This window comes from Zalophus californianus, chromosome 5, assembly GCF_009762305.2.
Source record: "Zalophus californianus isolate mZalCal1 chromosome 5, mZalCal1.pri.v2, whole genome shotgun sequence".
Classification (NCBI taxonomy): Eukaryota; Metazoa; Chordata; class Mammalia; order Carnivora; family Otariidae; genus Zalophus; species Zalophus californianus.
In genome coordinates, this window is record NC_045599.1 from 35,538,421 (window position 1) to 35,562,031 (window position 23,611).

The 23,611-nt window shown below is 39.0% G+C and overlaps 1 protein-coding gene across 10 annotated transcripts in view; it reads left to right on the forward strand.

Moving 5' to 3' along the window:
- ARHGAP26 (Rho GTPase activating protein 26) overlaps positions 1 to 23,611 on the forward strand; it is a 449,937-nt gene that overhangs the window by 274,497 nt on the left and 151,829 nt on the right. For all 10 annotated transcript variants that reach the window (XM_035727446.1, XM_035727450.1, XM_035727448.1 and 7 more), the window contains exons 15-17: positions 12,757 to 12,844; positions 14,499 to 14,557; positions 16,085 to 16,190. In XM_035727446.1, the coding sequence (XP_035583339.1) occupies positions 12,757 to 12,844; positions 14,499 to 14,557; positions 16,085 to 16,190 (253 nt within the window). The remainder of the gene's footprint in view (positions 1 to 12,756; positions 12,845 to 14,498; positions 14,558 to 16,084; positions 16,191 to 23,611) is intronic.

A 23,611-nucleotide genomic window follows, 5' to 3' on the forward strand; every position in this document is an offset into this window, starting at 1 on the left:
AAAGGATTATTCACCACGACCAAGTGGGATTTATCCCTGGGCCGCAAGGTTGGTTCAACATCCACAAATCAATCAATGTGATACAATACATTAACAAAAGAAAGAACAAGAATCATATGATCCTCTCAATAGATGCAGAAAAAGCATTTGACAAAGTACAGCATCCTTTCTTGATCAAAACTCTTCAGAGTATAGGCATAGAGGGTTCATACCTCAATATCATAAAAGCCATCTATGAAAAACCCACAGCGAATATCATTCTCAATGGGGAAAACGGAGAGCTTTCCCCCTAAGGTCAGGAACACGGCAGGGATGTCCACTATCACCACTGCTATTCAACATAGTATTAGAAGTCCTAGCCACAGTAATCAGACAACAAAAAGAAATCAAAGGCATCTAAATTGGCTAAGAAGAAGTCAAACTCTCACTGTTTGCAGATGTTATGATACTTTATGTGGAAAACCCAAAAGATTCCACCCCAAAACTGCTAGAACTCATACAGGAATTCAGTAAAGTAGCAGGATATAAAATCAATGCACAGAAATCCGTGGCATTCCTATACACCAACAACAAGACAGAAGAGAGACAAATCAAGGAGTCGATCCCATTTACAATTGCACCCAAAACCATTAGATACCTAGGAATAAATCTAACCAAAGAGGCAAAGGATCTGTACTCAGAAAATTATAAAATAGTCATGAAAGAAATTGAGCAAGACACAAAGAAATGGAAAAACGTTCCATCCTCATGGACTGGAAGAACAAACATTGTGAAGATGTCAATGCTACCTAGAGCAATCTACACGTTCAGTGCAATTCCTATCAAAATACTATCCACTTTTTTCAAAGAAATGGAACAAATAATCCTAAAATTTGTATGGAACCAGAAAAGACCTTGAATAGCCAGAGGAATGTTGAAAAAGAAAAGCAAAGCTGGCGGCATCACAATTCCGGACTTCAAGCACTATTACAAAGCTGTCATCATCAAGACAGTATGGTACTGGCACAAAAACAGACACATAGATCAATGGAACAGAATCGAGAGCCCAGAAATGGACCCTCAACTCTATGGTGAACTAATCTCAACAAAGCAGGAAAGAATATCCAATGGCAAAAAGACAGTCTTTTCAACAAATGGTGTTGGAAAAATTGGACAGCCACATGCAGAAGAATGAAACTGGACCATTTCCTTACACCACACACAAAAATAGACTCCAAATGGATGAAAGACCTAAACGTGAGACAGGAGTCCATCAACATCCTAAAGGAGAACACAGGCAGCAACCTCTTCACCTCAGCCGCAGCAACTTCTTCCTAGAAACATCACCAAAGGCGAGGGAAGCAAGGGCAAAAATGAACTATTGGGACCTCATCAAGATAAAAAGCTTTTGCAGAGCAAAAGAAACAGTCCACAAAACCAAAAGACAACCGACAGAATGGGAGAAAATATTTGCAAATGACATATCAGATAAAGGGCTAGTATCCAAAATCTTTAAAGAACTTATCAAACTCAACACCCAAAGAACAAATAATCCAATCAAGAAATGGGCAGAAGACATGAACAGACATTTTTCCAAAGAAGACATCCAAATGGCCAAAAGACACATGAAAAATTGCTCAACATCGCTCGGCGTCAGGGAAATCCAAATCAAAACCTCAATGAGATATCACCTCATACCAGTCAGAATGGCTAAAATTAACAAGTAAGGAAACGACAGATGTTGGCGGGGATGTGGAGAAAGGGGAACCCTCCTACACTGTTGGTGGGAATGCAAGCTGGTGCAGCCACTCTGGAAAACAGTATGGAGGTTCTTCAAAAGTGAAAATAGAGGTACCATGTGATCCAGCAATTGCACTATTGGGTATTTACCCCAAAGATATAAATGTAGGGATCCGAAGGGGTATGTGCACCCCGATGTTTATAGCAGCAATGTCCACAATAGCCAAACTGTGGAAAGAGCCAAGATATCCATCAACAGATGCATGGATAAAGAAGATGTGGTATATATATACAATGCAATATTATGCAGCCATCAGAAAGAATGAAATCTTGCCATTTGCAATGACGTGGATGGAACTGGAGGGTATTATGCTGAGTGAAATAAGTCAATCAGAGAAAGACTTGTATCATATGGCCTCACTGATATGAGGAATTCTTAATCTCAGGAAACAAACTGAGGGTTTCTGGATTGGTGGGGGGTTGGAGGGATGAGGTGACTGGGTGATAGACACTGGGGAGGGTATGTGCTGTGGTCAGCACTGTGAAGTGTGCAAGACTGTTGAATCACAGATCTGTACCTCTGAAGGAAATAATACATTATATGTTAAAAAAAAAAAAGATAGCAGGAGGGGAAGAATGAAGGGGGGGTAAATCGGAGGGGGAGACGAACCATGAAAGACGATGGACTCTGAAAAACAAACTGAGGGTTCTAGAGGGGAGGGGGGTGGGGGGATGGGTTAGCCTGGTGCTGGGTATTAAAGAGGGCACGTTCTGCTTGGAGCAGTGGGTGTTATATACAAACAATGAATCATGGAACACTACATCAAAAACTAATGATGTAATATATGGTGATTAACATAACATAAAAAAAAAAAAGAAATGGAGAACGGTATTGTGATTTTCATGACCAGTTAAGATAACCTGTTTGGATCTTGTAAGTGAGGATTCACCTCTTACACCAGGAAGACTCCAAACCTGAAGGCGGGTCTCTTTCCCTGTATGAACATGCTGCCCTTTTCATCAGTTCCTGGTATTGGTGCTAGGCTGGGTTAGCCAAGAGTGTAGAATAAATAAGGCTCCTACACTGCAAAACCTCTCCCTGAGATGGTTGGGCTGAGTGTGAACCATTCATTTACTATTGCTTTATTCTGTATCGATTGGATGCCCTTTTAGGTGCTAGGCAATGGGTAGGATATGGACTATTTTACAGAGGCTCTCAGAAGTAGAGTAGTGAATTTTTAATATTGAAAGTATGGATTAGAATTAAGTAAAACCAGAGACTTCTTTTGATCACTTTGAGTTTACTTTGTATGCTTTCAGTACATTAGAGGACTTGAGATTAGAAGAGGAATCTTAAGAGCCAGAGCTTTGAAGGATGCCTGGGTGGCTCAGTTCACACTCTGCATCTGCCTTCGGGTCAGGTTATGATCCCAGGGTACTGGGATCGAGCCCCATGTCCGTCTCCCTAACTCAGCGGGGAACCTTCTCCCTCTCCCTCTGACTGCCGTTCTGCTTGCTTGAGTGCATGTGCTCTCTCTCTCTCTCTCTCTGTCAAATAAATAAATAAATAAAATCTTAAAAAAAAATAGAACCAGTGCTTTAAGAACTTTTTCCTTCTATTGATTAGAATTCTTTAAGAAAGCTTGCTAGAATTATCTGTTAGTACATGTGGTGTAGCCTGGTGCTAGTGTCCTACCAAAAGCTACCCTTAATACTCTTCCTCCTAGCAGTGGGAGTCTTTAGTCTGTGAAGAGTGAAAAGGTCTCAGGAACACTTGCAGATTCCTAGAAATAGTGTCTTCCATGTGTGTATTATTGTTTTTCCTGTCCCCTGAATGTTAAGATAAATTTTTCTAAATTTTAGCTCATTTTTAATACAAATCATCTGTATGCTGATTTGTTCACTACATCTGTTTTTCTTCCTGTACATCTTTATGTTAATTTTTAAATAACATTTTTTCTGATCAAAGGTTGTGAGTAGTGATTATAGCAAATTTGGAGAAATACAAAAAGTGGAAAGAAGAAAAGTCTTGCAGACCAGAGATAACCTTTACTGACCATTTTATCATACCATTAAAATATATTCTATAATATAAAATGTTTATAAAGGTGGAATCACACCGTGCATATATATTGCTTTTTAATAGTTTTTTTTCTCATGTAACACTACAGTCTATTTTCTTATGTCATTCAAGTTCTAGAGTGTGATTTTCTTTTTTTTCGGCCATGTATTGTGTAGATCCAACTTTTTAATCAATCCCTTATTCTTGGATACAGACTGATTGCAATTCGTCATTCTAGAAAGCACTCAGGCAAACATCCCCATAGGGGATGCAAAGTTTAAAAGTATGCATTTTGGAGTTAGACAAGTTGCATTTCCACTGCTTATCCATTTGACTTTACACAAATTATTTAAACATGTCTAGTCTTGTCTCATCATCTGTAATAACTCCTGCTTCTGTAATAACATGAGGGTTAAAGGGAAGATGCTTATGGGTTGCTGAGTCTGAAAGCCTCTGCATGTTAGTAAATAAATGTTGGCTGTTGTTATTTTTTTTTTAAGATTTTATTTATTTGAGAGAGAAAATGAGATAGAGAGAGAGCACGAGAGGGAAGAGGGTCAGAGGGAGAAGCAGACTCCCTGCTGAGCAGGGAGCCCGATGCGGGACTCAATCCCGGGACTCCAGGATCATGACCCGAGCCGAAGGCAGTCGCTTAACCAACTGAGCCACCCAGGCACCCGGCTGTTGTTATTTTTAAGTTATATATGCATATTGAATGATTTCCCTAGGGTTTGTTTTAAGATGTTGAATTGCTGGGCCATGGTATGTACATGTTTTCAAGGCCCATGATTGATACCACATATCTGCTGTCAGTGGTTTGTGGAGTGCCCGTTACCTCACATCCTTGCCATACTCTTTATTACTTTTTTTTGCATATAAGTTACAAATATATTTTTAATGTATCTCTTTTTTATTTAACTTTGCATTTCTGTAGTTCTGGGTGAAGTTGGACATTCTCTCTGTGTTTCTTACTGATTTATTTTTCTTCTCTCCTGAATTGCCTGATTTTGTGTTCTTAGACTGTTTTTCTATTGGTGCATTCATCTTCTGATGGTAAGAATCTTTTAGATGTGGAGGCTATGTTACCAGTATTTTTTTGTATTTTGTCATTTATCTTGAACTTTATTTGTGGTACGTTTGTTTTTGTTTTATGAATATTTTAAATTTTTACAAAGTCTAGTCTTTTATGAAATCAGTCCTTTTCTTAGCTGAATTATGCCTTAAAAGACCTTCTCCATCTAGGATTACAAAACCTTTTTGTTTTCTTTACATCCCATCAAGAATATTTGATGGAAACTGACTCTCCTTTTCCTTGAATACTTATCTGATGGACCAATAACCATTTAATAAGAAAATTTCTCCCCTTCTACTACTTTTTAGTATCACTATATAATCATTCTTTTATACATTTTAGGGTCTGTTGATGGAGTTTTTACATATGTTTTTCCAAAGGAAAACAAATTCTCTGTTATTCTGCAATTCTCAATCATTAAAAAGAAGTTTTCTTCATTTTTTACATTTTCAAATTTTTTCTCCTGATTCTTTGTATGTTAGCAAAAATTCTCAAACTTGTACCCCATATCCATGTTATTTATTTAAATTTCTTTTAGGTTGAGTTTTTTTATCTGTTTATAATGCAAACCTTAATTTTCTAATTGAGTTTTTTGTGTCTTTACTAACATATTTAGCTGTTTTCATTTATACTTTTCAGCCATGACCTTTATTATTTCAGTCTGTGTCTTCTTACTTTGATGCCTTATTTCACATTATCCATTAGTTTTCTGAATTTCATTTATAGTACAGAACAGGTGCTTTCTGAAATTTTGTTAGAGTGCTTTGGTCTTCATATTTTATGCCAAGTGTTTCATCAGCTTTTTAATATTTTTAATCAAACCTGAACACAGAGAAGTTTATAAATCTTTGCCATTAAATTCACTGTGGCTAGGTTCTCCTTGTTCTACTGCTATTTTCCTGAAAGCTATTAGAATCATTCTGTCACATGTATTGGGGGGCTGGTATATGTGAATCCATCCAACTTTCTGGTATTTTAAAATCTTTGTTTTAGTGTGGACCTATAAGCCTAAATAGATTTCTCCTGATTCTGCTGGTCATGGTTCTGGGAGAAGTAAATTTTATTCCTGGTTAATCAGAAGTATGCTGTGGTTCTTGGCTGTCACTCACATCTTTCTTCTAGGACTTTCTCCTTTCTGAATTCATTTCCCTTGATATAAAGGGATATCCCTACACTGCTGTCCCCAGTCTAATTTCACTGCCTGAATTTTGATCTCAGGACAATTCTGGCTACTCCTGAAAGTACCTTCCCCTCTTTGTGCTTGGGTGGGGTGGGGGAAGTGCAGTGATGCTCCCTGGGGTGTCTTGGGCTATGGTTTAGGGTGAGCAGAGGGCCATTGCCTACCACATGGTTCCTGCAAGTGGATTTTCCTCAGGGCTTCACCAAGTTCTGCCTGGTGGATATTCTTCTGGTGACAGGCAAAATGTTGACTGTGAACCTTATTGTGCTTTTGAAACTTCATTTCTCTTTTTTTGTGCATCTTTATTAGTATTTCACCATGGTGGTGAAAAAGTACAAATTCCATGTTGCTATTTTTTGTCATCTTGTAACTTTTTTTTTTTTTGAATTAAAAAATTCATGTTTAAAGCGAGGTTAGTGCTACAGAGAATACCTGGAAGGTATTAGACTGCAAGGCTTTAAAGCACCAAATTACAATAGCATGCCTCACCCACTGATCTCTGATCCCACCATGAGGTATCCTTCCTTACTCCTCTGAAGCCTTGAATATTTGTCTTTTATCTGTGCCCTTCTTTTCTCACATTCTCATACAGCATAGCATAAATAAAGCAAGCAGAGATTCTTTCAGAAGAAATCCTAAAGTAATAGGATTCTCTATGTCGTTCTTCATGACAACTTCTTAGATCTGAAGGCTTGTTTACTCATGAGTGGAAACAGCCCCACATTTGAAGACTATAGCTAGCCTCATGGAAGCATCAGTGCCATGCAATTCATTAACTTCCAATTTCATCCACCAGTGAAAGGGAACAGACAGATGGTGCAGGACTGGGACATGATAGACTGTTGGGATGAAGGATTGATTGATCCTTCTTGGAGCTAGCAAGGTTGCTGTTAACCACAATCCTGAGTTCTCAGGGAATGGAGAGCCTGGATGTAAGCTCACCTTCCTCTCTGCACATCCTACCATCACTTTTGCTTATTGGAATGCTACGAGCAAGTTCTCATAAGACCAGGGATTTGACACAGTAAGAGCTTTCAGATGTCCGTACAGAAGTGGCTATGGATACTCTGGATTCTTAGGCACTTAGATAGGGGATGTGATGCAAAGTATTAAGATGGATGACTTTTATAATCAGAAAATACAAATTTGCTTATGAAATTGCTATTAAATTAAATTATATATAAAAATATATAAATTATATATATAAATGTAAAATATAAAATATATTTATATAAATATAAAATTTATAAAATAAATTAAATTGCTTATGAAATTAAATCTAGTCTTGAAAATAGGGTAAATGAAAAGTCTAATTTACATAGTGGATGATATTTATTTATAAACTTCTTCCTCAAAGATGTTATGGAGATGGAGAATGTGAAAGACTCAAGAAGATTTTGAAGACAGTAAAGAATGGGGTGCCTGGGTGGCTCAGTCAATTAAGCATCCACCTTCTGTTCAGGTCATGATCCCAGGGTCCTGGGATTGAGTCCCGTGTTGGGCTCCCTGCTCAACCGGGAACCTGTTTCTCCTTCTCTGTCTGCTCTTCCCCCCTACTTGTGTTCTCTCCCTCTTTTTCTCTCTCTCAAATAAATAAAATCTTTTTTAAAAAAAGACAGTAAAGAAAATACAACTAACATTTACAGAAGGAAAAGATCACATGGTATTTCCTAAGGAATGACATAAGATGAGTGGAACAGACAAGAGCATCTAGAAATAAGACCCACACATATATGGTCAGTTGATCTTTGATAAAAGTGTCACCATAGTTCTGTGAGGGAAAGGACGGTCGTTTCAACAGATGTACAGTTGGACATCTATATGGGAAAAATTCCATCTTTATCTTAAACTATATCTAAAAATTAACTCAAAGTGGATTATATTCCTAAACCTAAGAGCTGAAACTATAAAACTTATAGAAGAAAACTTAGAAAATTTTGGTGACCTTTATTTAGAAAAGATGTCTTAAGTAGACTATAAAAAGGAGGAAACATAAAAGAAAAACCTGATAAACTAACCTTTATCCAAATAAAAAACTTGTACTCTTTAAAAGTTACTAAGAAAAAGAAATTGAGAGCTGCAGATGAGAAATCTTTTGCAAGACATGTATCTGATAAATGAATGAATTGTATCCAGAATATATTAAAAATAACTCAAGTAATTCAGTAATAAGAACAAAACCAACTCAGTTTTAAAATGGGTAAAAGATTTGAATAGTTTACCAGAGAAGATACACAGATGGACAAAAAGTACATGAAAAGATGAGCAAAATCGTGAGTCATTAAAGAAAAGCAAATTTTAGAAAAAATTTCTTCATGTCTACTGGAACAGCTAAAATTTCAAAATTAGACACCTGACCATATCATGTGTTGATGAAGATATGAAGCAACTAGAGCTCTCAGGTTGCTGTGGGAAATCAAAATGACCCAACTGTTTTGGAAAACAATTTAGCAATTTCTCATAAAGTTAACCATACTTACTCTGTGACCTATTCTACATATTTTTACCCAGTTCCACTCCTAGGAAGTGACCCAAGAGATGAAACTTTAGTCCATATAAAAATCTGTATGTAAATATTTATACCAGCTTTATTCATAACAGTAAAAAATTGGAAACAACCCACATGTCCATCACCTGATGAATGGTTCGACAAATTGTGGGATATCCATAAAATTGATTCTATCCAGTAATAAAAGGATCAAACTAAGTATTTGCTTTGTGACAGTGGTTGCCAGGGTCTGGAGGTAGAAGGAGATGATTGATTGTACAGGGGCACAGGGGGATTTTCGTGGTGATGGATATGACTTTTATCTTGACTATGGGTGTTATATGACTTGGCACATTTGTCCAAAATCCAAAATTTAAGCACACATGCTTAAAAAGGGTGATTATACTTCATAAATTTGGCACATAGGAGAGGATTCTCCACCTTCCTCCTCATTAAAGAAAGGGCAAATTAAAAACAGGACTTTTTTTCAACTCTCAGATTGGCTAAGATCAAAGTTTTGAAAATTGTCAAGGATTTGGGGAAAGAGTCACTCTCAAATGTAATGGTACAACCTCTGAGGGGTAGTTGAGGAATATCTTTCATAATTAAAAATGCGTGTACTTTTCGAACTGGGAATTTTACTTTGAGGGATTTTTTTCTATAGGTAAGACATGTACAAGGAAACAGTAGTTTATATCATTGTTTATCAGAGCAAAACTCAGGAAATAACCTAATTTCCACTAATGGGGACATTATGGTACAGTGAAGTACTACTGTGAGGTAGATAAATATGTGTGCTCATGTGGAACACTTTCTCAAGATACTGTTAAATGAAAATAGCAGTGCACAAAATGACATGTATAGTGTACTTGTGTTTATGTTTTTCAAAAGCTGTATGTATTTATGTGCTTAGTTTGCATACGCTGTTAGAGATAGCATACACATACACAGAACTGTTATTAATAGTTGCCTCTAGCATAGGAAAGGTTTACCTTTTAATGTTTATCTACTTGTTTTAATATTTTTTTTGCCATGTGCACATATTATTTTCTCAGTTAAAGAGAAAAAATTAATTTGCATACAATTATAATGTATTCTTAGGAAATTTAGGCGTACGTAGGTGGCTGGTCCTGATCATTTCCTCTAGAATGTCTGTCATGTTTTCATCAGCAGCACAGTTCTGGACTAGATGGATCTTGCTGATCCATCTGATCATTGTGATATTTCTGAGACTATTCCCCCTTGTAACCACTGCTTCCAGTCTGTCTCCTATTTTTCCAAACTCATGTGGGAGTAGATTCATGAAGAAATATATTCATTTCACTTTACCCACAGGCTGCCTTTCTGTACGTTGGCTTGATCCTCTAGCTTAGGTCCGTTTTACAGTGCAATGCAATGGTCAGGTGACTTGGTGGAGAGAAATGTACTGCGTTCAGAGGATAATTGTAATTATGTCTTTGCATTATATTTGGGTGCCACCAGGAAGCTTCTCTAAGTGAGGGGGAGCATCGGTAAGGGAGGTATGGAAATCGGCAGCACTTTCTGAAAATTAGGTGGTTTGGGAGGCTGTATTCAATTTAGTTTGGATATTAAACGAATTAAAATGGGCGTGCTCAAGTTCTGAGCCTTGCCTCATCGGTACTATAAAAAGCCCTTTAGCAGGGCTGTAATCTGACTCTCCTCTCGGTAATGTTACACAATATTCCTATGGTTACAGAGCCCGAATAAATGGAAGCTAATCATTAGTTTGCTAAATGTGGTCCGTGGAACAGTTCATAACTCCCAGACCTGCCAACTGCTTGTTTAGTGTCGTGCTCACTCTTTCTTGGGTAGAACTTGGTTTGTTCCTCAGAAAAATGTACAGTAACAGTTGTCTCGCATCCAGGAACCATGCACTATGGCAGCTCTCCATGTGTCTCGGGTTGGGGAGGGGAAAAAGTCATGCTAAGCAAAGTTTTTTGGTACATACTTTTCCGTAGGAAGAAACCATTAAGGGAATGAGAGATGACAAAACAAGAAAAGAATTAAAGCAGCAGAGATTTTGGTCATTTGGAGAATCACTGTGTGGTTGACTTTTCAGAAATTTGCTGTGATGGAACTCTATTCTGTGACCCTAGAAATAAAATCACTCTCTTTAGGTTGTTCATTGTTTGTTTCATGTGACAAGACAGATTTCATTCATGCCCAGCGTCACCTGCAAACACATACACGTGCTGCCTTTAGGAACCAAGCATTTTGTGAGCTGGGGCCTTTTCTGGCTCATCTAGTATGTATCAGGCAGGGGGATGCCTGAGTGGCGCAGTGGTTAAGCATCCGACTCTTGGTTTCAGCTCAGGTTGTGAGATCAAGGCCCGTGTAGGCTCCATGCTCAGCACAGAGTCTGCTTAAGTTTCTTTCTCCCTTTGCCCCTCCCCTAAAATAAATAAATAAATCTTAAAAAAAAATTAAATGTATCGGGGAACATGCTGAGAGCAGTAGGTATCAACTGCATTTGTGCCCTTACCTGGGGATTAGAGCCTAAATCCTTAATCCACTCATGATTATTTGGACTCTTCCTGCTTGAATGAAAGTGGGTTCTTTCCTAATAAATAGAAAATATATTGTGCCCACTTGTGACTCATTCTTCCTTTCCAGCTGAAAAGGTGTTGACTCTGTAGGAGGAACCTCTTTTTTTCTTTGAGACCGTCCAGAAAGAGTCCAGTGGTTGTTTCTGTTTACCTGCTGTATCATATAGTTCTCTTTGGATTGTAAAAAACAGAAAACCTGACCTCACCTTGCTTGAGGACAAAGGGAATTTATTGGCTCGCGTGATTAAAAAGGAAGGGCGAGATACGAGGGCTCAACCCATATCATCAAGCTCTCTCTGCTTCTCTCATCTCTGTGTTTGTCTGTCAGACTTCACTCTTGGGCTCTAGGTGGTGACACATAGGACTGTTGGATAACCTTCCAGGTACAAACCCAAAAGGAAATAGCAGAGAGCCTTTCCCCTGTCTCCTAGAAAGGTCCTGAAGTTCCCTCTGATCCAACTGGCTTAGGTCTTGGATTCTCTCTGAACCAGCCATGGAGTCAGAGAGATGCTGTGCTTTGATTTGGTCTGTCTGACTCTCATTTCCCAACCCTAGAAGCATGGAGCCTGCCTCCAAGCATGTGCTATAGGAATGGGAGAAGGGGGCAGCCCTACCGAACATGAGGTGCTGTAACAGAAAGAAATGGGAGTAAGAGCTGGGAGGCAAATCACTAGTCTTGCGTGTGAGAAAGCTGGATTCTGTCTTCACTGTGCTGAAAGATTTCACTTCTGACCACCTCGTCATTGGTGAGATGGGACTGTGTGCTGCCCAGGAAGACTAACTCTAAGAGTGATCTCTTCCTTTATAATACATGTATATTTAAAATGCACACATTTGTCGACAAGTCCACACAAGAGGAGACAAAAGAAGGAATGATAAGGAGCCAGCGTAATTATGGCGGTCCCCATTGCACTTCTTGGCTTAAGGCAATTTTTCAAAGTACATATAAAAGTAATGGAATCAAGTCATAGTTCAGAAAATATAGAAACAACAGTTCTCCCCCTCTAACACAACCACTATTTTAATTTTAGAGTATTTCCTTTCAGCCTTTGTTCAAGTTTCTCACAAACTTTCAAATCTTGGTTTGTTTGGGTGTTTTTGCTTGACATTGCATGATAATCCAGGCATTTTCCATATTGTTACATAGTCAGCATTATCATGTAAATGCAATACAATTTTCTATCAGGGAGCCATCCCAGTATTAATCATTCTTCCATCATTGGACATTTAGGTTATCTCCTTTTAAATTTTTTCTGCTGTTACAAAGAATTAGTCTGTATTAAACGTTCCTGGGGTATGTAACTTTTGTCTTGCTTTATTTTATTTTCTGAGGCTAGATTGTGAGAAGTGGGATTACTGCTTCAAAGGGTATAAACATTTTTATGTCTCTTGATACATATTGCCAAATTGCTTTTCAAAACTGTTGCATTTTATCTCTTCTGTGTCCAGCAGTTTAAGAGAGGATCAATTTCACTGCATTTTTGCCAGCAATAGATATTTTGATTTTTAACCATATTCTTAACTGAACCAGCAAAAAAATGGGTGTTGTTTTTGTTTTAATTTGGATTTCTTTGGTTAATAGAGAGGCTGAATGCTTTTATGTACTGTGCTTCTTCTTTTAGCTGTATTTTCTGCTCTTGTTTACACATTGCCTTTTCTTCTTTTTAGACCCCAAAACAGCTTCTGAAACAGAGACCGATATCTGTGCTGAATGGGAGATAAAGACGATCACTAGTGCTTTGAAGACCTACCTAAGGTAGGGACTTTCCATTTGCAGGGCAGGGTGCCAGCTTGTTACCATGCAATCAGGAAGAAAGCAGTTTTATTTCCAGCCTCCAGAGAGCTGTTGGGTGGGTGTTTGGATATGGAAACAGCTTATGTGTGGGTGCAATTAGCTCAGCTGGTCAAACCAATTGTAAGTCATCCATCCTTGATGGGTTGCCATTTGCAGGGATGCCATGAGTGATTCAAGAAGCTTTGTTCTTTATGAGAAGTTACTATGATAATTAGCCTTACAGAACCTAAAATACAGTATTTCCTTAAATCCCCAAATACTCTAGTAAGAAAACAAGGAACTACGTATCTCATTCTGTTGAAATGCATGATTACATACATATCCTATGTATTTTGATGATTTTGTGCATTGCACACATAGACTATATTGCTGATATTGGTCCTTTAAATATGAGAATTTATTGGATGTCCTTTTTTACTCCTTCTCCTTATATAGGAAAATGTTATTTTATTGGAGAAGAGACTCTTTCTCTTGTAACAATGTACATGATATGACTCCTATTTTCTGTCCCTCCCTTGGTTATTAGGGAGTGGGTGATTCTAGCTGCCTCCGTATCAGTTTCATGAAGTGACTGAAACTTATCCTGAACTTGAAGAGTAGGTGAGGGTCCAGTCTCAAACCAGGAGGAAAGCTATACTCATGAATTGCATAAGCATTTGTTCAGGTTTTGTGAAGATTCACTTGGCTCAAAAACAAAGGAGGAAGAAAGCCCCAGAAAAAGAATTGGTAATGCAGGTTTTATTGGCTATTGGGGAATTGATAGAAGGATCTTGAAGAGTAAGATGTAATGCAAGTGATGATCAAGAGTTAAATTAGGGGTTCTGATGAGAATAAAATAAAACCTGAGCCAAGAATAATTTATAGTCTGTTGCGAAGGTTATTATTTGGACTGTCAGAAAAAATCTGAAGTTTATAGTTAAACACACTCATTAAACATATTGATTAAACATTCATAGCACATATACTATCACTGCAGTTTACACAAAACCATACCACAGAGGTTTGTATTTAGCACTTAATTTGTGCCTGTTGATATTGATTAGCTAACAAACATTAAGTATAAAACATATTTTTTAAAAACTAGATAAAATTTGATTATATCGTGCTTAATGTTAGGGATTCTAGCCCTAACATTGGGCTAGAACTGGAGCAACACTCGCTAGTGAATTTGCCACAAAAACACAGAAGTCTCCCATAGTGTTTCCAGATGAACTGATTCTGATAACAAGCTGCTGGGAAGATAGGAGTTTAAAGCACAGGTAATTACAAATGTTTAGTTAGTTGCCTTTTTCTCAGACACATCTTAAAATGCTCTTGTCAAAGGGTGAGTCACTGACTGAAAAGGAAATCTCTTGGTTTGTGCTAGACTTTCACATTAGCACTTTCCTAGTTGTAACTAGGAAACGTAGTTGTATCCATTCCCTTAAAGAAGAAAGAGCATGAAAATGTCGCGGGAAATCTCAGGACCCTTTCAAACGGGAAACTCAGTTGGACTAAGTTGAGTTGCTCTTGTGTCCCTTGATCTTAGTCTGTATATAGTTGGGCAGCGTCTACGCTGTTATTTAGAGTCTGTTTGTTTTTATTAAGCTGACTGGTTTATATCCTTTTATCCCAGAATGCTTCCAGGACCACTCATGATGTACCAGTTTCAAAGAAGTTTCATCAAAGCAGCAAGTAGGTGGTGTTTTTTTTTTTTTTTTTTGCCAGTTTTAAGGGGGAAAGGAATACATTTTTCTATTTCAAAGAGCAGTAAGTATCCCAAAATAAATACTTTCTACCCTTTGTATTTTGCATGTAAATACCTACACACAGTGCTCACGAAATGGACACAAAATAGAAACAAAACCAAACTGGAATTGTCAAAGGCCCTGCTGCCATATTGAATTTACAGTAGAAGAGAAAAACTTCAGAAGTGTGTTTTTGGGGTGGGGGGAGGAAAGAAAAGCAAGTTTGCCTTTCTAATTTTGATTATTGGAGTTCTAATTCCTTGGGTTTTTTCCCAGCCCTGGAGTAGCATTTTGCAGAATGAATCAGACTTTGCACATTACCTAAATTGAGCATTGGAAGTGTTTCCTTGAATGTGACACCATTTATATAACTTCCTAGTCCTTTTTCCATCATGGCTTCCATTTACAGCTTATGATCATTCTTCAGCTATATCATCCAGGTCCCTTGCGTCATATTACTGGTATTAAAATACATAGGGATTAGGTGCAAGCTACCCTAAGTATACTGGAATCTGTCTACGTGGGGTAGGCCTCCTGTAAGGGGCAGTAAGATTCTCTATCAGATTTAAATCTGGCATGAATCTCCACAGTGCTATTATGTCAATAGTCTCTGTGCCTCTCCCTGCTTCCTTTAAGCCTTCAAAGTTTGTTTGTCCTGGTAGCTACTACTGGCCCAATTTAGTAGTACCTAATGTTCTGGTGGCCTTATCTTCTCAGAGTTGTCTCCTTAAAAGAGGAAGGAGAAACACTTGAGAGAAAGCTGGGAGTGAAGATCGTGTTTATGTGATTTCTTTCTCAGAGAAATTCCAAACCCATAGCAACCATTCTCTAATTAAACCTCACATCAGTCCTAAAAATAGGTGTGGTGAGCACTCTCAGTCTATCTCCCAGGAAAGTGAAGCCACTTACCCAAATTCAACCAAGCCATGGCAGGGTTTGATTGAGGTGGCAGGTGGGCGGAAAGATTTACATATTTTATCAGCCATTTCTTTCTTCCGCCAGGCTGGTTGGGTGTCACATGATTTGAGAATGACTGGACATTGCCTTTGATTTGTTGGATGCTGTCTTGAGACGTTGTTTTGATATTTGAGACCCTTGTAATGTTGTTCATGTACAATTTGTTTATCATTTGATAAGTGCCCATAAAGTTCCTTCCTTCCTTGAAATGAAACCGTTGTTCTAGGAAGCCGGCTGCTCCCAAGTTTCTGTCTGCTCTGAGCGTGCAGTTGACTGGCTCCATTTCTTCCCGTCATCATTTTGGCTTGAATTTTTTGACAGTCATTTTTTTTAATGAACTGTTACAGAAAGTACCATTTAAAACACTTCTAGATCTAGCCATGAGTCCATAGAACAGGCTCTTAAACCTTTGAGAAATCCTCTGTTAGTGCCCAACCTTTGGTTTCCTTTGATTTTGTTTTGTAATCTGATTTGGCTGTGACACTGATCAAATATTACCTTCTTCCTTCCTTTGCAGAGTTGGAAAACCAGGAGTCTCGGGTCTCTGAAATCCACAGCCTTGTTCATCGGCTCCCAGAGAAAAATAGGCAGATGTTACAGCTGCTTATGAACCACTTGGCAAAGTAGGTTTAAGACTGAATGCTACCCTCTTCTCACTCCTGGAAAGTTCATGTCTTAGCATTAAAGCTGGTCTCGGTTCTGCTCAGGTTTCCCTCTCCCACTATTGCATCAGGAGTGCTGGAGGCTTAGGAAAGAAATGTGTGAAATGTTAACTGCAGTGGGTAACAGCAGTAAATGCCACACTCCTTACAGAGGAGGCTGGGGAAGCGCCCAAGATACCAGGCCACCTGGCAGAGATTTCAGGGGGCTTTTGCTCTTGTGATGACCAAGGGCAAACAGGAATATGTCCTCCTTGATAACCAGGTCACTAAGCCCAGTTTTCAGGAGTTGTGTGTTCTTTTGATGATCAGAGACAAATAGGAATATGTTGTGGGTTTACCGACCTGGGATTTGTAGGAAAGAGGCCTGGGTTCTAGAGTTGACTGTGTTCTTAACAAGCCACTCAGTGAGCCCTGGACGAGCCATGGACCTTAATTTCTTCATCAGTCAGATTTGGATAGTAGGGGCCCCTTTATTTATCTACAGTGTCAATGCTTTTAAAAGTTACCTGTGTTAAAGCCTAGGGAATAAAGAAACTATCTTTGACAAATGCCTGCTTGCCCTCTGAGATAAGCAAGGCATTCAGCATGGGGCCTGATTGTCCTGCAAAGAATATTTACTCTTGGAATGGTTTTGAATTTTTGTTTATTTACTATTGCTGGACCGTTTTGGGAATGGCCTTCCTGACTTCCCTTGCTGTGTCAGTGACTACATATATGTACCTTCTAACCTTCCATTGACTTGGATGAATGTTCTTGATTGGAGACTGGAGTATAAAAAAAGGACAGAATGTAACAGTTAACTTAAACTGTTAAGCCGTACGTTCTATGGAACTGATTGATGTGTAATGCATTTGGTCCTTACCCACACTTAGCTCATGCCATTAAGTCATTTCTTTGGGATAAGTTGATAGCTGAGGAAGGTTATGATGGTTTGTTTTCATATTTCTACCAAGCATGTTGATACTGCCTTGTGGAGAGAGAGTATATGTGTTACCATAAAGATTTCCACAGATCTTAATTATGAAGAAGCAAGTGTGTTTAGCATGTTGGTCAGAAGCAATTAGGCAGAGTCAAGGATTGCTCTGTTATTGGTCAAATGTCTTTCTTGCCATGCGGTATTGGGACTGCATGTTCAGAAACAATTAAGCATAGCAGAGGACATGCAAGCTTACAAGGGGAATGCCCAAAAAATGTCAAAGAGTCCTGATGAAGTGTGTTTAAAATAATGAGAACTGGGTTAAAAAAGTGACTCCAGATGCTCTGAGATGACAGTTTGGTGCCGATTCCACACAACTCAGTCCGGCATTTGTTCAATAGAAAAGCTGGTTTAGATCTTAGTTACAAAACTTTGCACATTTGAAGGGCCTTTACTGAAACAGAGGAAGTTCTGGGTACATACTCCGGCCAAGTGTGTGTGGAGATGCTCGATGGCTGCTCTGTTATGGCCACTAGGCTTTGAGCCTCCTGGGAGCAGCTGGAGGAGAAGGCCTCGGAACTAGCTGAGAGCAGTGGGCTTTCCAAAATGTGAAATTGTGAAGAGAGCTTAACTGGACTGAGCATGACCAAGAGTAAACGGTGATCCAGCAGACTCACTACTGCATCTGCCCATTTGTAAAGTGCCCTGAGATTGTTAGGAATCTTAAAAGGGGGGAGAAAAAGATTTTAAAAAACATCGAAAACTGTTAAGGTAGATCTTAAACACTTGAGCCTGTTTATCTCTTGGGGGATGGTTCATTTTCTCCCTCTTGTCCACCTGTGTTCCAAACCCCATTAAATTCAGTTCATCTTTGTCCCTAACCTAACGAGGAGTACAACTGGAATATGCAAGTGAGAGCTGTGACCTTGACTTTTTGCCTTCTAACAAATTTAAATCAACTTTGTTGCTGAGTTACTTATGGTATACTTATAGTATAGCATTTATGGAGCATTATGTCTTGTCTTTGATTCACAATCACAATAATTTTCTTTGATTCTATGAGGTTATGTGGCATTTCTTTGTTCATTTAATCCTTAAGGAATCTACATAGAGACCATAGGGTGACTTGGTCAGAGCCAATGTTATAACACACAGACTTAAATTCTCAGTAGGCTGTGTTCTTGGTCTCAGAAGATCGGAATTAAAAGTGTCTTGGAGGAGATGGGTATAAATGAGCATTGCTCATTCCAGTAAGGAGTATTTATTTAGTTCTGAAAAAATGCTTTGGCACCCAGAGGAGTTCTAAGGTTCCATTTAAATGCTATATTCTCATTTACAGCACTGTCCTATTTTAAAATTGACCAGGAAGGGATGGTTAACTTGGGATAAGGGGTTTGTCTGATTCCAGTTTTCTCAGTTTCAGATTTACTCTCTGATACGCCTGAGCTATTGTTCCTCTGGTCCACTTACTTAATGGTCAACTTCCTTCCTAAGTTTTGATTTCAGGGCTAGATCTGCTGGAAAACCCATGTTCACTGCTCTCATTACCTATCCTGTATGCCCTGTGCATCTCTATCGTCTGGTTCAAAGAGAAGATACTTTGTATTGTGCAATTTTTAAAGTGCTCTTTTGAAACACTTTCTAAAATTGATTTCTTTTAGCTGTGGAGAGAGAGTTAAGACATTTTATATTTAATCCCAAGTAGAAATGCATTCAGAGGGAAAATGGTCTTAGAGGAAAAGGCTAAAATCTCAAAGCCTCCAAGCAAATGATTACCAGGGTGCATCCAAATCACAGAGCTCTTGGGTTTGTTTCAGACCTCCGAGGGAACATAAAAATTATAGGCAACTATGCACATATTTTTGTTGTTCCAGCTTAAATCTACTATAATAATTAGATGTTTTCTATTTGGATCCTGGAATCTAGTATACAATCTGGAGTCATGTGCCTCAAAGCACAGCTAGACTCACCTGGGGTGTTTGTTTACAATTAATATTGGGGGACCCCACCCCTGCTCTACTAAATTGGCCTCTCCTTGGGAATCTGCATGTCTGGTTTATTTCCCAGGTAATTATGATGCAAAGTCCTTTGAGAACTGGTCAAGAGAATGGGCCATATGCAGGGATTTTCTAGGAGAGAGAAATGATTTTGAGTGGAAAGGATTGGGATTTAGGAAGGTAATAGAAGTAGGACAAAGAAGCTCAAAGCAGTGAATTCAAAAAGGAGATTTCATAATCAAAAAAAAAATCCAGTTTTGATTTCCCATATCCTTACAGTTTGACTTTGCATTAAATTGAGTGTTCAGCAAATGGTTTTGTTTTAAAATCATGCATAAAACATTTTTTTTATTTTGCATAAAGCATTTTTAATAATAAAATGGTCCCCAGCTAGCTCCGGGATCTTGTGGAAATTAGTCAACCTCTCTCAACCTCAGTTTTCTGAGTTCCCTTCTAATCATGTGATTCTGCATTCTGCGTTTTCATCAGGTAAAAGGAGTGGAGAAGACAAAAAATTCCCAATATTATAATTGTAGAAAGAAATAAGAGTAGATGAATAATAAAGACAAATTTCATGGTAGTTTCCTAATGTTTACATATTATGACTCCAAGTATGTTGCATATCCCCACACATACCATTCATAGTGACTCATCATCATTTTATTACAGTGTTTATGCTGCATTGGGAGGATTTCAAAGGACTCTCCATACATCAGGAGTGGCTATTAAAAATACCTTTTCACAGCTGGTTTTCCCAAAACACTTATTGAGAAATCAATCTTAGTCTCTTCTTTTTTTGAAGTAACTATTCCTTTATTGCTAGGATGTTGTGAAAGTGGTAGAGCCCTTTTCTTGCTTCTACAAAGAGGTATTGTATCCTTTAGGATGCTCTGGGCTGTAAGAAACAGAAAATCCAATTCAAAATGGCTTAAACAATAAAGGAATCTGTTTCTCATTACACAGAATCAGCCCTAAGGGTTGGTTAATTTCTTGGCTCATGAAGTACTCAGGTTATTTCTATGGTGTTGCTCACAGCCAGCATCACTGTGCTGTCTAGGTCAGTGTCATAAGATGTTGTGTTGCATCCTTGCACATTTGTGGTTGTCCAGAGGCAGTAAAAGCATTGTTTTTTCTTTGCTTCTCTTTTTAAGGGCTCTGATGATATTTTTCCCAGAAGTTCTCCAGACTTCCCATCACATCTTACTGGTTTGACACAATCTCCAACAAGGGGAATGGGGCCACCATGATTTTTTACACCAAACAGGACTTCCCTGGGCCATTGGTGGGAGGCCTGGATATCAGTATAAAAGATCTGAGTAGGCAGTGCCTAATGCTTACGGCAAATAGTCTTGATAAAATTAAGATTCAATGGAGAGCATTAGATCTATTGAATGATCTTTATGTGGTGTGCTAACTCGATTAAGACATATGGGACAGATAAGCCAATTTGGGAGGGAAGAGGAATACATCTGAGTATGGGCACACATACACTAAAATTCTAAGATTTGTGGGGTGGAAGGTGAGAGAGAAATGAGGAGGGCAAAATCAACTTTAGTCTCATTCCCACTTACTGACTCCTATTGTTCTTTTCATTACCCAGTCGTCTCATGTCTGTTTGGATGATCTGTTACTTGTTGTGGCTTTGTAAAAATGACAAAATTCTGTATATTGCAGAAATCGTAAAATGATTTGGGATTTGCCAAATGCTTGGCATACCAGTGAGACCTTATCAAAATATGTAGACTCCATTGTCACAAGTTATCAAGAGTTAAGCATCTAGTGGCTTGGCTGTTTACACCTTTCTGTGACTGGAGTATGAGTACTTCCAGGCATTCCTGCCAATTAAGAAGGATGTATTCATATTTCCTTAATGATCAGAAGGAGAGTGAATTGGGTTCATTTACAAATGCCTGTGGTTATAAAGAAAGTCATTGCTAGGCCTTGGCACCAAGGAGGATGGACCGTGATGGTTAACTAGCATTCTTCGAAGTTCTTAAGAGAGGGTCAAAATAAAAGGAAGTGGGCATGGATACTTGGCATTAACATATATCTTATGGATATTCTAATATTCCTTCTTCCCCCATCCCAAGTCTAAAGGCTAGGATTTAATTTAGTGACAAACTTTTGAACATGAGAAGAGCTAGTTATTTCCTTGCCCTCAAGACTAGTCCAAGCAAAATAGCTGTGGAATTTTACAAAGCACATTTAAAAGAAAATAGTGCTTTTGAGATGATCACTTTCTAAAATGGAAAGCTCCTGTGAGCTTCTCTGGCAATATTCCCTCGGCCACACACCCTGGCTCCTAAACCTTCCTTCTCTCTAGTAACCACTAGATACCCGCTGCTGCTGGTACAGAATTGCTTGGCTGCTGGGCCACTGGTGGTGTGCCCTGATACCCCCGTTGAGCCATGTTGACCACATTCTCTAGTCCCATTTGGCTTCTAACTCACTGAATCCTACCCCGAACTGATAGTTCTGGTGATTTTAACCCCTTTCTACCTCTTGCATCTCCCCAGCCCCCTAGTCCAAGCTGGTATTCTCTCTTTCCCAGACTGCTTGCAAAGGCCTCCTCCCAGCTCTCTCTGGCTCCCTTCCAGTCCACAGAATGCATGCTCTGCAGCCGGGGAACTTGGAACACTGCAGATCTCAACATGTGATTCCCTTGCTTAAAAAAAATTCAAAGGAAACTTTCCCATTGCTCTGAAGATAAAACTCAGGGTACAGCCTCTAACACCTTGTCTGGACTGGACCTTCTCACACATAGCAGCCTCATCTTCTGTCCCTTCATGATCACCTCTGCATCCCTGCTGTGTGGCTCACGTAGACACTCAATGAATATTCGTCAAGTAGAAGCATGAAGAGTCTCTTGACCATTTCTCAAACATTCTCTTTCCAACTCCCTCTTTATACCTTGTGCAATTCATTTTCCTCTGTCTGGAATGGTCCCTCCCCAGTCTCTGCCTGGCAAAGTCTACCTCATTCTTTAGCCCCAGCTCAGATGTCATTGACCACAAGAATCCTTTCTGCCTCAAGGGGCGCTCTCGCTTTCCTCAGCTCCCATAGCCTTTGCTTATTTCTCCCTTTTAACAGGTATCACATTCCACCTTATGGGACAGTTGATCAAGTGTCTATCTTCTTAATCCTACTAGGTCGTAAACTCCCACGGGACAGGCAGTCTGTCTTCCTTTATCTTTTGTTTCTTACTTAGAGGTTGCAAACAAGGGTGTCCAGCCAGAGTAGTACATACATGCATTCTGTTTGGAATTGTTGTTCCACATGTTGCCATTTTTAAAATTTGGACAGATTTCTAACATTTTTAATGGGGGTGATTTTACTTGAAAAAAATTTAGATCTCTTTGCTCACAGTTGGCTGCAACTGGGTAGAGGCCACACCCTAACCCCCTGGGTGTGCCTTCTTCAGTGCACTAAATCCTAGCTGTCCCTGTTGTCCCTTGTGTGTGGTCTACCTCTTTTGTGTCCCCCACCCCCCCACCTGCCTGGCCATGGGGTAGGCATTTGGATTTTCAGCACCTGGCCCTCCTATTTGCTAATCCCAAAAGAGGGGCTAGATATTGGGTGATCGCATAATTAATGAACAAGCAGAAATGGGCTGGGAGAATCACTTCCCTGACCAGCTATGTTTTTCTCCTGAAATATTTATTATTTCTGATAAATTAGAGGTCCCTGGAAGAAGTTAGGAAGAGTGCTTCCAGGCCTGTTTATGTGTATGGGCTAGGGAGGAGAATTTATTTTTTTAAGACTAAGAATGGGATTCTCAAAGGACCTTCTCTAGCTATTTTTGGCACAGGCAAAGGAAAATCTATTTAAAGGGATACTGCAAAGAGGAGAACCACATATTTTAAAGCAAACAGGCAACTTAGCACTTTAAATTAATGGAAATGTAGACAAAATTAGAGCTCAATCCTTACTTAGCTGCCAGACCTTCACTTACTTTTCAACTCAAGAATTTCTCTGTTCTATGACCTTTCAAACTTTAGGGTTAGGAGAAGGAAAGATACAAGTTCAGTTTAGATTTTTGCTGTAAAAAAAAAAATCATAATTTCTGAATTCAAAGAACTAAATCCTTCACAGCCTAAGAAACATGCATTCTGCAAGGGGAAATTCTTGGCTTCAAGCTGTTAGTACTCAGCAGTCTTGGAGTGCCTTTGATTTGGGTCTCCTGTTTGCAGTGAGTTGTTCCACTTCTGTTGGGTTAATGTTTTCAATGACTTTCCTGTTCTCTGATGTACGTCTTCCTCTTCTGACCCCAGAGTCAGCCACGGAGTTTCCCCTCTCAAATGCCAGGAGGAGCAAAGAGAAAGACACTATCTTCTCCTTTCTCAGTGGCTGCCCCCATTTATTGTGGGGTGTTATCAAAGCGAGGGTATTAACATGGACATGACTTTGTTTCTTCTTTGCTAACTTTTAGCAGAGCCAGATTTCTTTCTTTCTCTCTTTCTTTTCTTTTT